The sequence below is a fragment of the Thunnus albacares genome, chromosome 7 (assembly GCF_914725855.1).
Source record: "Thunnus albacares chromosome 7, fThuAlb1.1, whole genome shotgun sequence".
In the NCBI taxonomy this organism is placed as follows: domain Eukaryota; kingdom Metazoa; phylum Chordata; class Actinopteri; order Scombriformes; family Scombridae; genus Thunnus; species Thunnus albacares.
The window spans coordinates 5,641,701-5,657,893 of NC_058112.1; the positions used below are offsets into that span (position 1 = coordinate 5,641,701).

The 16,193-nt window shown below is 38.9% G+C and overlaps 1 protein-coding gene across 5 annotated transcripts in view; it reads right to left on the reverse strand.

The window, feature by feature from the left end:
- Positions 1 to 1,089: 1,089 nt before the first annotated feature.
- The window catches only part of wt1a (WT1 transcription factor a), a 33,635-nt gene continuing 18,531 nt past the window's right edge, over positions 1,090 to 16,193 (reverse strand). For 2 of the 5 annotated variants that reach the window (XM_044356492.1, XM_044356494.1), the window contains 5 exons: positions 12,100 to 12,199; positions 6,149 to 6,293; positions 5,136 to 5,225; positions 4,621 to 4,713; positions 1,090 to 4,291 (listed from right to left, as the gene is read on the reverse strand). In XM_044356492.1, the coding sequence (XP_044212427.1) occupies positions 4,170 to 4,291; positions 4,621 to 4,713; positions 5,136 to 5,225; positions 6,149 to 6,293; positions 12,100 to 12,199 (550 nt within the window). In that variant the 3' untranslated portion in view covers positions 1,090 to 4,169. The remainder of the gene's footprint in view (positions 4,292 to 4,620; positions 4,714 to 5,135; positions 5,226 to 6,148; positions 6,294 to 12,099; positions 12,200 to 16,193) is intronic. The other 3 variants (XM_044356493.1, XM_044356495.1, XM_044356496.1) reach the window with 2 other exon arrangements.

Genomic DNA, 16,193 nt, shown 5'->3' on the forward strand with positions numbered 1-16,193 from the left:
GACTACTGAAAGTGGACAAAACTACAGTTACACTGACCAGCTATCTAGCTTCAAAGGCCCTCAGCGGCATGAGGCTGAGACAGAGATGAAACACCAAAACGCACACACACACATGCGCGCACACACACACACACAGCAGGGAGAGAGAGATGAGAGATATAGGCCTTGTCCGACAGCTGAGATATAGCACAAGAGCCCTGGGGAGTTTCAGGGGATTTCCACCGAGGGAATCGGACACGTTGTCTGATTTACACTAACACTTTGGCTAAACTTATGATAAAAGTTCACAAAAGAAACATTGCTTTATCTGTCTTTATCCATCTCTGCCTCCATCTGTCTCGGTCTCTGTTTTCTGCTCTGCTGCTTTGTCTTTCTTTCTCTCTCCATCAAACACTGTGGTGGCTGTTGGTAAAGGGCATTTTAAAGTTGTGAATGTACCGTCATCTAACTCAAGATTTCATTTCCACCATCAATTTAAAAAAGTGTTTTCATAGCTTATTGTGAAGCCAAAGGTCGTAAAGGTGATACTAGGAAATTTAAAAAAAGCTATAAGCAACTTTGGACTAGGGAGGATGAGACAAACTGTAGAGCGAGTTTTGGAGAGGAAGCAACATGAGGGGAGTGAAAGAGAGTTGAGAGAGGCTGAAAGAAAACACGTTCATTTTTATCTGCCTTTTTTTAAGTGAGAGGGGAGCCAAGGAATGCAATGAGGAATCTGGTGAGAGATAAAGAGAGGAAAGTGGATGGTACTGTACTGTACGTGTGTGTGTGTATGTGTGTGATGATTGCGCAACTGTTAGTGTATATTAACATGTGCATAGGATCTAAATGATGGCTGAACTCTGTTTCTTTGTCTTGTCACTCACAAGCATGCTCTCTAGTCATGTTTTAAATGTTTTAGTTACAAAAGTTCAGTTGCATATTTCAAAAACTGTGACGATTATAGAATTATATGTAATATTTCATGGATATCTTGCTTTATGGTGTAAAAAAACTATTACACTGATTAATATTAAAGGATGACCATATTTTTAAAAAAACAACAAAGAAACTTATAAATGAATAAATAAAGACCACAGAGACAAACTGTTACTGTATCAAAACAGCCACAATACATTTACACAGAGAGAAACCTTCATTTTATGGCACACTTTTGAGTACAAAATGTTTCACTGACATTTGCTTTTTTATGACCCAAATATTAATACACATCAAAGAAAGAAAAAAAGAAAGTATAAACAGTTCCTGGATCCATCCAAAGAAAGTCTAAAATATATCAGTTAAGTTACATATTTTCCCCATGGAAAGAGCTCAGTTCCCATGGTGAAGAAGTATTATTTACATCTTGACCATAATGTCCTGGCCACAGAGCCAGTGTGACCCAGCAGACATATTTTAGAGCTTGCAGTGTCTAAAACACTGCCAAAGTCCAGCAATATTTACACACCACAGAAACAAGAGACTCAGACGATTAAGCTCCAAGAGCGCTGAGCTCTGCTAAAAAACAAAAACAAATCAGATTCTCACATTACTCAAAAACAAAAGTGGACATCTGCAGCAGATTTTTAAAATACAAACTTAAAGGCATATTTGTGTTTGCAATGTACTTTATTATGCTGACCAGAAAAAAAAAAACACCACACACTTACATTGCAAACACCGCCTACAATGTCAGATGTAAATTATTCACTTAATTGGATCTTTTTAAATTAAAGCCAACTTTATCTTTTATGGTATAACTATGAAAACTATTAGAAAAGGTTGAGAGGGCTACAAAGAGATGCTATTTCACCTCTATCCCTTTAAATCATTCCAGTGAAAACAATGTCTGTCCACAAAAAGAAAATAAATAAGTAGTTCAACATAAGAGATATTTACAACAGCTGAAAAAGCGCTAAGCTTTGGGCGCATGGATGCATCTGATCCTGACCTCTGACCTCCCTGTACACACACCGGTGGTAGTTGGTGCCAAGAGAAAAGACAAAAATTGGGGATAAGAAATGAAATATCACCTTTTCGTTAAGATGGAAACATTTTGTCTGAGATACTTCAGGACTTTACATCTGCCTAACACAGCATTTTATGCCTGTGATAAAAAAAACAAAACAAAAACTGATATAAAGAAACATTAAATGATACTCTTCTCAGTTGTTTTCTATCAGGATAATCTAGAAGAGCTCATGTGCTTTTGACTTTCTGAAGCGTCAATTTACAACCAGAGCAAAGATTTCTGTAAAGGAAGAGTCTGATAGTATTAAGTATTTCATTTATAGTCAACAAATCTCATGACAAGACCAAAACCAACAATGAACTGATCCTACTAACAAGTTTTTCAAGTTTAATCACCAATAAAACGCACTATTTACACCTGTTTGGGTCATATTTGCTAAAAAAAAAAAAAAAAAAAAAACTACAGTGCCAGTCTGTTTAAGAAAATTCCTTAGCATTTTTTTTTTTTTTTAATGAAAGTTTTTTTGTGACCCATTTTTAAAAGTCTTCAGTAGGAATGAATGACCTTGGTGCTGAGAGCTACAGACAGTCTGGGAAAGTCTTGAGAGACAGACTGAGTGTGTATTCAGAGTGAAGACAACCCTGCGTTAAATAAATGCAAGAGAGAGGCATGTTCTCTCAGGTACCAGTGAGATGATGAAACACAATCCAGAAGGTCCAGTTTGAGTGACAGACCCGTGAGTTTGAATGCTCATCAGATGCCGAAACACTGGACAGTGGCTTATAATATTACAAGGAAGGATGTCACAACTCTGGAAAGTGTTATTTAGGATTAGCATTACTTTATCTTGGGTTGTGAGGATTGTAAGATGTAAACAGTAGAAATGCAAAGTAATCCACTAGGAATGTGCACTTGCATGTATTTGACTGGCCAAGGCAGAGCCCTGACAGATGACATCGCATTCTGTTTTGGCAAAAGTTGAGCCTGTGTGTTTTTTGTCAGAGCCCTCTGTGTCAAGGCAGTGAAGTGAGGACTCAGTGCCAAATGTCAGCCTAACACATAGTTGGTTTCAGCCTTTTCATGGAATTTGTTGGCATTATAAAAATATAGGATATGAGAGTTCCCTAGACAGACTATTTAACTAAAACAGACTTCAGAATCTTTCATGACTCCTAGGGCGTCTTCGTTGTTTAGTTGGGTTGAACTGGACTCTGCTACTTTGGTATGATTCATTTGGGCAGATCTGAACACAGCAATTGTATTCGGGTGTGGACAAACACAACCGTCACAAACAAATTCTGAAGCAGTTGATTTGTGTTGGGAACGTCATCCGCCCTTGATCTGACCTAACTACAAGGAGTACTCTGCACCATAACAGGGTGTGATTTGCATGCTGGGATGCAGATGAGTAAAGTCAACCGTTGGACTAATAATGACGTATGTTGCAGATAGGTTAGGGCAGATAGGACCTTTTTCAGTACGTTCTTCTGTGTTTATGTACTCGCTCCCACCCCAAACACATCTAACCAATGAGAGGAGTGAACGTTCTCACATGGCTTTTGTTGAAGCATTTTAATTCGCTTGAATTTTCAACGCACCCTTAGACAGATTTACTTTCTGTCTTAGGCTGTAGACTGTGGTATCTAATTTGTAAAATCAAAATATGGTATAACTATTATTAAAGGGGAGCTCCACAGATTTTACATATCAACGTGTGTTTCCAGGTGTTGGGGAGTACTGCTGCATATTTGAAAAAAGTTACATAAGGTTTTTGTGTCTGCAGAGGGAGCTGTGTGAAATCTGTGTGGAGTTAGAAAGAAGTGAGATTACCAGACCTAACTGCTCCTCATCTCTGCTGGAGGCTTCACTGGCTGCTATCATCAGACTAAACTGTAGACGGTTGAGTTGCTTTGTGGGTAATGTAGGCACCAGGTTTTGGGGAGGAAGAATGCATGGAATAAAAAAGGACGATATCTCTTGTTCTGCTATATTTCTTTGAAACTGTCCGTTGTGAATTTGACAATGTTATAGGAGTGCAAGGCTAAATCAGTGGAGTGTTGTTTTGACTTTTTTAAGGGACGTATCAGGACACAGAGCTTTAGAGGCCACTGTGGTTGCAAAGGTGATAACCAGGTTTGGATTAACCAGAGACAGAATATATAAACAGATGTAAGCCCGATGTTTACATGTAAAACTGTGATATCGACTGAACACAGACTCAGATGGCCAGCTGGAGCTTGGTGAGGTTCCTCTGATGCATGTTGTGGTGCCGCACCAACTCATCACTCCGGGCAAACTTCTTCTGACAGTTCGGCCACCGGCAGTTAAACGGTTTCTCGCCTGAGAGGAAGAGATGTGGGATGGATGGACAGGTTGGAAGAGACAGAATGATGGATTGAAGAAGACGTGGAGCAAGACGTGTAATGACAGGAGGGGGAGAATTAGGACAGGAGGGGTTTGAAAATGAAAATGAAAGAAATATTAGAATATTATGTTGATTGTAAGTGGAATGGGAAGATTAAACAGACTATGAAGACTTTTAAAATCTAATCCACGATGGCACAAGTATAAGAATAAATACATGTTGATATTTAAATATTTTGCAATATAGTTATATATGTAAACATCAAATGGATGAAGAAGAAATGGAAAAATAAAAGTTTACGCACTTGTTTTACCTGTATGAGTCCGGGTGTGTGTCTTAAGGTGGTCAGACCGAGAGAACTTTCTCTGACACGTCTCGCATTGGAAGGGTTTAACTCCTAAACACATGTACAGTATGCATGCACGCACACATACACACACATACATTCACACAAACAAGCCCAAGTAGACACACACACACACACACACACACACACACACAGAAAACACATGTTCAATCACACAGACACACACACACAGACACAGAGAGAGATAGAAAAATACAGTAGAGCAAAGGCTTGCAGGGAAGCCATTCCAAAGTCTGGCCAGCCTTTAGTAACTTCATCTGAGGGGAGGACAGTATAGCGCACTACCATATACAAAATGCAAACTGTGCACTTCAAAAGACTACATTGTCCAAAAAATGGCTGTCATGCGAACAGGTGAGGAGAGCAAGTAGAGAGAGCAAAGACAAGGAACTGAAAGGAAAAAGTGTGACAAAATAAAGACAGAGAGGCAGATTCAGTAAAAATAATCAAACCTGTATGCCTCCTCTGGTGTCTTTTGAGCTGGTCGGAGCGAGAAAACCTCCGGCCACAGTCTGTGAACTCACACTGGTAAGGTTTCTCCCCTGGACAAAGACAAGAGAGAGGATGCAGAGAGTTAAACTGAGTTGGAAATGATTTTATGTCTTGTTGTATCCCTATTTTGTGACATAACACTGCTGTTCTTCTTGTAACCACTAAGAGACAACAGTTAAAAATTATTCTGCAACAATTTTGATAATCTATTAGCTGTTTAAGTAATTTTCTTAAGCAAAAATGTCATATGTTCAGTTATACTCATTCTTCTGTGATAGTAAACTGAAGATCTTGGGGTTCTGGACTGTTGGTGGGACAAAAAAAATGAAATGTCCCCATAAAATGAAAATAAAATGCATCTAATTCACAAAGGTAGCCACATGATAAAAGCACCAAATTTGCCTGTGAGACATTTTAACAATATTCATTCATTAATCACATTCATTTGAAGACATCAGTGCAATTACTTCAATTAGCCAAAGGGCATCATCTACAAGCCTCTACACCAGTGTCTCCCAGAGTGGTATCTGAAACACCCTAGGGTGCTTTGAGGATAAGCCAAAGATGTATTTCATACTGTATATTTCTCAATAATGTTTCATTATCAGCAAAGACACTGAATGCTTTGTCAAGAGGTAAAAAAACTGAATCAATGTATTGTCATTATGTCATGTGTGTAGGTTTTTGCCCTTAAAACCTAAAATTAAGATTATTTTACTTTTCAACAGAATAATTTTTTTTTGATCGTCATTTTAAATTAAATATTTATCTAGAAATCTGCACAGCAACATGACCATGACAAGGACAGATTATAAAACTGAGGCTAGTGAAAACATCATTTATTTGCTCTCCTAATGCTAAACTTAAAACCTTTGATTGAATAGGAGCATGTGGTCATGGCATTAAAAGCACATGTCAGAAGTTGTTTGATATATGTAATATTGCAGCGCAGGCGGCATCCTGCCAGTTTTACCTGTGTGTTTGCGACTGTGCATCTGCAAATGAGACAGCTTGAAGTAACGTTTGTTGCATCCTGGGTAGGCACACATGAAGGGACGCTTCTCACTGCTCTCTGACCGCACTATTGCTGGAGCGATGCTGGGCACCCGCCGTACATCCTGCACAGACACACACACACACACACACAACCCAAACACTTTAATTTAAACCCAAACCACTCTAGTAAGATTTAACAAAAACTCTCCCTGGACATCAATAATTGAACCAGTAAAATGTAATTTAAATAACAGGCAATTAAATCTGTCCTGTGTGTAAATAAGAGCATGTGATCTGCTGGCTCATTGGGATCATTATAATAAAATGCTCATATATTCATTAGATGGGAATTAGCAGTAAAATGACCCCAGACTGACTGCAGCCCAGAGGGAGCTGTTAGTCACGCCGTTTAGACAGACCCCCTTCCAGAGCGCCCCATTATAACCCTGCTGCTCACTGCAGAATCTGTAGGAGAAGAATAACAGGACATAACACATGGCTGTACAAAAAAAAATCTAATTTTGTATTTTAGTTCATCTGCAGAATAAATCATAGTAAGTTTTTGTCATGCCCTCAAATGTCACAACCTATATCTTTTTGGTATTGCTATGTCAGCCCCATGCATGACATTTCTGCACTTTCTTCACACTTCCTTTATCTCTTCCTCTTTTTCTCAACTGTTTCCTCTTTATACCACTCTTCCCAAAACATTCCTCCTTTCTCCCCTCTCTGCCTTCACACCCCTTCTTTCTCCCCCTCCCGCAGCCATCTGCTCTTCATTTCCTCGGTGTTTAGCATAATGGCTCCAGAGACAGGCCTGCTGTACATTTAGCAGGTATTGATAAGTAGGCTACATTACAGCTATTACATACTGGAATAAGAGCCACTTCCAGTGTCCAAGTAAAATTAACTGCCACATTCAACCTAAAATCTCACATTATGAAACAGTATACCGTGACCTTAATAATCTCAAGGTAATCTATAGTATATCAGATAATGCAAGATACATACTGCACAATACTAAGTGCTCATGTGCAACATGTCGTTCATGAATGCAAAATAAACCCCAACACGTTGTTAATCCAGTTGACACTGCTAATGATCAAAGACATGAGATGCAAAATACAAATTTTAAATGATTAAGTGTCAAATAAATAAAAGACTTTTTAAAATAAACAATCAAATGAATAAAATACAATTGTAAAATGTATAATTTAAGCAATGAATTGCAAAATCATTAAAGAAATCATTAAAACTTGACCTCATCATTATGAAATGCTAATTTATCATTCTTATTTTATAGTAATGTTAGCTAGCTACTGTTGGCTAGACTGTGTCTTTTTGTTCCTCACAGAGTTGTGTGTCTTTCTGAGGATCATTTTTAGAATCAAAAAGTTGCCAAAGTAACTCTAAATTAACCAGCTAGCTGCTGTTAACACTGACTCTTCAGTTTGATGTCAGTAATAGCACCAGCTCACAAACCTTACGAACTAGTTAGCAGGCTAGCTAGGTAGCATGTGTAGCCTTGTTATGCTAAATAAAAGGAAACTGTTTATTTGCAGCAGCAAGTATTTGTTTGATTCAGAATTATTTTAGTATTGTTGTTGCTGTAGCAAACAGAAGTTAGCTAGCTAAATTTGTTAGCATTGCTGAGCTTGCTCAAAGAGGCTGTGATTGGCTGAAAAGGGACAAAATAAAAGAGTAACTGGGGAAAATGCTGTTATGATCGCCAATAAAACTGTTATTATTATATTAAAATAAGAATTATGATATATTACAATAATGTGTTGAAATGGTTAATTTATACATTTTATACAACTTATTCATGTGGTTATTTATTTCATAATTACTTATTCAAGATTCAAGATTAAAAAAACTTAAATGTCCCTGAGGAGCAATTTGTTTTACAGACAGTAGTCCAACACAAACACATACAATACATCATACACAACACAGCACAAGACCCATATCTCCTACACTGTCACCATGAATCATGGAAAAAGAGAGAAAGGCGTGATGACATCCGAGGTTATAGTTTGTTTAAAAAACCAATAGCAGATGGAACAAAGGACAATCTGTATCTATTAGTGCTACCTTTGGGAGACTAAACCTCCGTCCTGATGGAAGCAACTGGAACTCAACATGTAAAGGATGTTGATGGTCCAAAACAATAGTCTGTGCCTTTGAGATGACCCTCACTTCATACAGGTGCTGAAGGTCATTAAGGGTAGCACCAGTAATCTTGTGGCAAACTTGACAATTTTTTCCAGTTTGTTCCTGTTTCTAGGACTTAGACTGCAAAACCAGCAAATCGTAGAAAAAGAAAGGACAGACTCAACAAAAGAAGAATAAAACATTTTCATCAATGTCATGTCCACATTAAAACTTTAAGCTCAAGGTGATGTCTTCAAATTTAATCTTCTTGTCTAGGACAGTGTCCAAATACTTATATTTCTGCACTGCCACCACTGGTTCACCCTTAATCACACACTGCAGGGGCAAAGGAAAGGGATCTCCTCCAAAAATCAATACACATTTCTTTGGCCTTAGCCACATTTATTTATACTGGTCACACCAGTTAACATATTCATCAAGGACTGGGCCATGATCTTGATCCACACCCAGCAGAAGACTCACAATCACAGAGTCATCAGCATACTTAAGGACAAATCTTGATACATGATTGCTCTGACACTCATTTGTATATAAGTGGAAGATGAGAGTTTACTGGACAGAGTTCTATTAACCCGGACCCTCTGAGATCTGTTTGTTAAGAAGTCAGTGACCAACATACTGTGCTAAAATCCGTATTAAAATTAGGTAAGAGTCTGTATGGAATGACATGTGGCTGAATACTATTAAAAGCAGAAGAAAAGTCAATTAAAAGCAAATGTGCATGGTTCTTATTTCCCTCCAGGTGCCTCAGTAGAAGATTTAACAGAGTAGCTGTAGTGTCCTCCACTCCCCTCCTCACCCTGTAGGCAAACTGTGAGGGGTCCAACATGTCATCCACTGTGTGTAAAATTTCAGATTTGACTGTTTGATTGTTTTCATAATAAGGGATGTAAGAGATGTAAGGGCCACAGGGCGATAATCATTCAGTGCCTTAGGAGACTTAACCTTTGCCACTGGCACCCCAGTAGATTCCTTCCACATGCTATGAATGTTCTGTTGTTCCAAGGAGGACTGGAAAATATATGACAAAATACCCCACAGTTGCCAGGCACAACACTTCAATAATTTTCCCCCTATGCCATCTGAACCAGGGCTCTTCCTCTCTTTAATACCACCAAAAGATTTACACGCAATCCCTTCATCAATTTTAATCTTACAGCCTGCAGTTCCATGTCTAAAATTAGAGAGCTCATCATTAAAATCATAGATATCAAACCTAGAGTAAAATTTCTTTAACTCTTCTGCTGATTCAGCATCAGGCTTCTCAGGATACAATACTCTTCTGTCCTTGTTCTGCATCCTAACCATGGACTTGATTCCTTTCCGAGACAACCTTGAGCGTCCTTTAATTAGCTCAGCCTCCACTTTTTTTATACCTGATTTAAGATAGCTTTATCTCTCTTTTAACAAGTTTATATGCCTCCCTCTTTTCATTATTATCTCCCTCATAATAAGACAGCTTCTTCTGATTAAGAGCATGTTTAAGCAATTTGCTAATGCGGGGTTTATTATTGGGGAAAATAGTACGTTTCACAAGGAATCAACATATTTTCACAAAAAGAGATGTAACTAGAAACTGTGTCTGTGAGATCATCTAAGTCAGAACAGGAGTCTTTCAATAGATCCCATTCAGTACATTCAAAGCAGTCCTTCAGCTCCAGTGTAGAGTCTTCAGTCCAGACCAGAACAACCCTGAGCTCGATGTTCCCTCTCGTCAGGGTTGATTGATAAGTGGGGACCAAATGAACATTGCTGTGGTCTGACAAACCCAGAGGAGCCATCACATAAGATTTATAAGCTCCACTAATGGTGCTATAACACTAGTCCAATACTTTACCCTGTCTTGGTGGACAGGTGACGTACTGGAGGAAATGATTCAGGTACTTAGTCCTAATACAATGATTAAAATCTCCCATGATAAAATTGGGTGCATCGGGACATATATTCTGTAGACGCTGCACAGTTTTGGCGAGGGTTGGTCTTACGTTAACCACATTTGCCTTAGGGTGAATATGAACAACTGTGGCAAATAGTTGTGTAAATTCATGTGGCAGATAAAACACCATTGGGTGTTTACATACAGGCACACACCCCGCCTTGTGTTTTGCCAGTCAGGCGTGAATCACAATCCAGGCGCTAGAGTTGGCCGGAACCTTAAATTTCAAGATCAGCGTCAGAGTTGTGGTCTTTAAGTCAGTAAGTTTTAGCAAGGGAAATGATACAATAATGTCTGAACTCTGACAGAAACTTTACACTTGCTTGTAGTTCATCTATTTCATTCCTTAATGACTGCATGTTGGGAAGTTTGATGGAGGGCAGAGGAATACGACGCAGCTGCTGTCTCCGTAGTCTCTGACGCACTCCACCCCTCCTTCCTCGCTTCCTCAGTCGAACAGTCTTGTTCCTAGTAGAGTTGGCATTCTCTCCAAAATATTTCCGGATTGCCGGTGGAATTACAATTCCAGGCTCCAGTGCTGCTACGTTAGTAATGCGGCACTGAAGAAGAAACTCACGGCTGTACTTCAGTCCATGAGGTTGGTTGAACTCATGCAGGGTGAACACAGCCACAAAGTGTCAGAAACACCAGGAAACAATGTGCCACATCCATGATCGACAGATGACAGTGAGATCAAACAGATCACCATTCATACACTGAAAAGCAGTCAAGGACTGACATTGCATTTATTTATTTAACACTTTTAAGTCCGATACTAAAGTAACTGACAACTAATCCAGCAGCATCATAATCAGCAGTAATGCCTGTTTGCTGCAAATTAGTTCCGCAAAATTGACCGAGTGACCTCTTCATATGCAGAGTGATATAACTATCTATGATAAAGTATTTCTAATACATGTCCCTTAATCATATAGTTCAGTTTTCAACAAGCTGTGTAATACGTTTTTTTAAATCAACATTAATGAAGAATGAAATTCCATGGCTGTCAGCTGTATTTCCTTTGGCAGTGCTAAGAATTAGTATAAACCCTATAATAAAAATTACAGCGCAAAGCATCACTTTGCTACTCAATCCTTTTTCTCACATTTTAGCAGCTCTTAAATCATACTTTAAAAGACACAAGAGTGAGATATTGTTTATTCTTTTGTGGTGAGCCAGACCCCTTATGTGTGTTTTTTGCAATCCATTTCAATGAACAATGTAAAAAAAAAAAAGTAGCAGGGTGAATGATGAAGCAGGCCTTGAAAAGAAAGAACGAAAAGATCCCAAAAAGTCCTGCTGTGGACTAAGAGCAGGTCTGGAGAATCTCTTGCTCCCTGTCCTTTAGAGCTGCTGACAGACAATAATTAAAATCTAATGATTTATTAACATGCTGATCCTCGTATGGAAACTGTATCTTTACCCAGTGTAACCCTATGTGTGTGTGTGTGTGTGTGTGTGTGTGTGTGTGTGTATGTGTGAGTGTGTGTTTCTCAGCTGCTAATGGATTTGTGGAAAAAGATTCCTCTTGGCCTTTAGAGCTGCCTTTTAAAAATGTCTGTGTATGCGTGTGTACGACGTGTCTTTGTGTGTGTGTGTGTGTGTGTGTGTGTGTGTGTGTGTGTGAGTGCATGTGTAGGCATTTTTGTGTGTGTTTGTAAATCTGTGCTCTGCTACATATCAGTATTTCCTCTTCACATCGCCTGGTCATTGCATCAGGCTTTCCACTCCTCCTCCTCCTCCTCGTCTCCCTCAGTCCACTCATTAAAACATTAAAGAAGTAACATGTTTATGGTTTATAACATTGTGAGTCCTACCTGTATGCCCCTGAAGACTCCATGTGTGTGTATGCGGTACTGCGTGCTGCAGCTGTACACCATGGGGGTGCTGGGGTCACTGTCGTAGCCCGCTGCATGGCTGCCAACACACAGGAGATGGAAAAAATCATGGAGTGATGATTATTATTTACATTGTTTCATCAGGTGATTTAATTGAGATCGTAAAAAGGAATGCTGCATCAGTACTTAGTTGAACACTTTTTGAGCAGCTGTCTTTTCTGTGCAGGACCATCATTTTCACGAGCGTATGTAGAGGTAAAAGGAAGGTTTCCATGTGGACTGTTGCCACATTCAGTAAGATGAATGTAAAGCAGACAGGCATCAGATAACAAGATTCTTCAGTGCTGTAAATCCATACGATGTAACAAACAGTGGCAGAAATATAGAGCATGAACTGCTGTTTGACTGAGTGTACTGAGTGCAGGTAGGGTCATGAGGGCATCATTTTTCAAACATGTTCATCGTGTCACATACAGCCCATAATGCAAAACACAGACCAATCATTTGTCAGCTCACTGTAGAGATGTAAGTCGTATTGATGTACAAGGATGATTTTTTTTTTTTTTTGTCAGAGCGCCATATATCCAGCTGAACCCTGCAGAAGAAAGTTGTGCTGGTGTGTGCACTGTTTGTGTGTGTATATGTAGGTGCCTCTGTATGTTTGTTCATGTGTACAATAAGTTAAAGTGGAACTGTGAGCTTTGCCAAAATAAGCCCTGATGCAAAATCAACAGTAGGGCTGCAATTAATAATTATTGTCATTATAGATTAATCTGTTGATTGATTCTCGATTAGTTGTTTGGTTGAGAAAATGTCAGAAAATGCAGAGCCCAGAGTGACGTCCTCAAATGTCTTGTTTTGTCCACAACAGTCCACAACCCAAAGATATTCAGTTTACTGTCATAGAAGACTAAAGAAACCAGAAAATATTTACATTTAAGAAGCTGGAATAGGAGAATTTGGACATTTTTTTCTTACAAAATGACTCAAAATGATTAATCGATTATCATTGCAGCTCTAATCAACAAGCTGTTTGGAAGATGTACAGGAAGAGGCATTTATATTCAAGAACACGTGCAGGTTGACTTCATGTTTTACAGGTGACTGCAGTCATCAACCACAGTAATTTACAGTATTTGTACAGGTTATATTTTAAAACATATTTGCAGGCTGTCATATCATCATCTATTTAATGTCAAAAATGATGCTGTTAACAGTTCCAGTATCGTTGACACTTGTCAGTCATGTGCATAATAGGGTGGGTTTTTTAAGAATATTTATTTTGTAGTAATATTTTAAAAGTTATTTGTTTTCGGGAGGGGAAAAAAAAGCATGTCAAATACCAGCATGTAGGTCGGTTACATCGTGATCTCAGTCTCTCCCCTCTGCTCCGCTGTTATGTCTATCAGCAGGTCTCAACGAGGGGAGTCACATCCACCTGCTACATGACACACATTTCCTTATTTGGACATCACTCCTGGAGTTGGGGGTGTTTCCCGGAGATAAAGCTGAGTTACTGACACAAGGAAAGTGCTCCCAAAGGACTCTCCATAACCTGTTGTTCCCCTTTCCACAAAGTTAGGTTGTAAAAAATAGGCAATAAATGAAAAGTGCAAAGCAAAAACTGTTCTTCTCTACATATTACATGCTGTGCTGTCTCTGTGTTATGGGTGTATAAATAAGTAAAGGTCTGTCTGCACATTTTCAATGCACTTGGTTTTAGCTCCGTAGTCAGTGTAGTCGTCTATGATCTGGGAGACTGGAGTTCGAGACCCGGTGTGGGGACTTCCTTCGTAAGATAGTTTATTGATAAACACTTTAACACTTTAATATCCTAAAATTAAATAAAATAATAAAAATAAAAACTGATTTTTTACACCTATTTCCACTTTTATTCAAATACAAATATAAATTAAAGCTGAGAGCAGCGATGATTGGGCCCTCGCTCCTTCGTGCACATCGAGGTGCACCACAGTCAAACTACACCGCAGTTGAACTGCAGTTATTGCAGAGCAACAAGTTACAGCAACATATTACATACCAGACGGCCCCTGACATGGATATACATTTTCATGAATATTGGACATTGCTGGTAGGAGATAACTATCACTTCCTGTGTCCACTATGTGGTGCTAGAGAACCCCCCCTAATTATATGTCATGTTGCTGTATATCATGTCTAGACCACACCATGTAATTTTCATGTAAATTGGATGACATTTGTCACGTAAGGCTGACTTTGTGTTGTCAGTAGGTGGTGCTATGACTATGACTCAATATTGACATGTAGTTGTGTTCAGGCCTGGACTCTTATCAAGCATGAGAAATCTGGGGCAGATTGGACAATGTATAGCCGAGTTACAACAACTTCCTGTTTAATGCCCCAAACATGTCTCGGGCAAAATTGTCTGGCATGCCACACCAAGGGCATTCCATGAAAACTAAAAAGCTTCGCAATTTAGCATCGTGAAGGTATTTAGATGTAATCCACCAAATTTGAAGTTGCTTGGGTTAAATCTCTAGGAGGAGTTTGTTAAAATACGCCTGTCAATGACTTCACTTTGTGAAAGAAATGCATAGCAGATTCAAAATGGCTGACTTCCTGTTGGACTTAGGGTATGGCTCCAAGAGGCTTTTTTTTAAAGTATGGAGATGGTAGATCTGCCCACCAAAGTTTGTAAATCTACATCAAAATTTTCTAGGTGGCACCCTTGAGCCATTTTGCCACATCCATGCCCAAGACCCATATCCAATATCACGTCACAGTAGGAAAAGCACAGGTGTAAATGATAAAGTTAATGTTGGCTGAGTTCCATTTAGCTGCTTCAGTTTCAGGGTCCTAGTATTGTGCATGCTGGCTCACTGTCACACTGTCATGGCTTACTCAGACACTTGAATAGTCAAAATGTTTGCTGTATCACAGCACTGAACTCAGTTAAGCACAATATTAATTGTATTTCTTGAAACCTTTCATCATAGCTCCCACTTGGGCTACTAATAGTAATTAATCGATATTTTTTTATATCTGTTGATAAGTCTGTATATCATATTTATTTAAAATGCAAAAAAAAATCCTTTTAAAGTTTCCAAAGCCTAAGCTTACATCTTTAAGATAATATAAATAAACCTTATTGATCCCACACTGCTGTGAAGTGTCACAGCAGTAGAAGTAGAATAACGCCTGGGACACACTGTCTGCTTGAGCAGCGTGTGTATGTTGCAGAACCACTTGTTTTTCATTTTGGTGTCCATGTTAACAGTTTAGAACAGCCACACAGCCCGCATGAGCTGTGCATCATCCAGAGATTCGGTACTTTGCCTATTTTTTCCACGTGACCGCACGGTTCTCAGCAAAAATAGACAGTAAAAATGATCTGTTGATAGTCATATTGACATTGTGTGGACACCACTCGTGTGCTAGCCGCAGCAGTTCAGCAACACACATGCGCTGCTCAGGTAGAGGTGGGCAGTGTGTCCCAGGCCTAAGTAGAAGAACAGCTGCATACTGAAGTATATACATGTACATAAAGTGTATTGGGAAAAAATAGTCACAAAGTGAGTAGAGAAGGACACTGTGGTAAAAAATTAAATTAAATACACAAATTGCATTTGAGGGAAAATATTTGCAGATAGCAGTGAAGCAGCATGAAATACAGTTATTAAACTGACATCTTAAAATTCTGAAAAACATTACAGGAAGATACTCCATTATACATTTATAATTATACATAAAACTGAGAAAAGCAGAACATGTCTGATCGGTAAATGACTTACTGATTAGCAAAGTTATCAAATTAATTTTCTGTTGACCAACCAATTGATTAATGACTACTAATTTCATCACTAGCTGCTACGGAAACAGTATAATGTATGACATAAACAGCTTTTAGTATTTCAGTACGTGGTAAAGAGCAGAACAAAACCTGCTCTGTGTGACACAGCTGCCAGTGTTGCCTCTCGTATCTTCTTATGATAACACCCACAGAAACAGAAAGCTCTTGTCTATGAAATGTGTGATATTTCAGTCTGTTTAACCAAACGAGGAGGATGGGAGTTTGCATCCTGTGCTGCTGC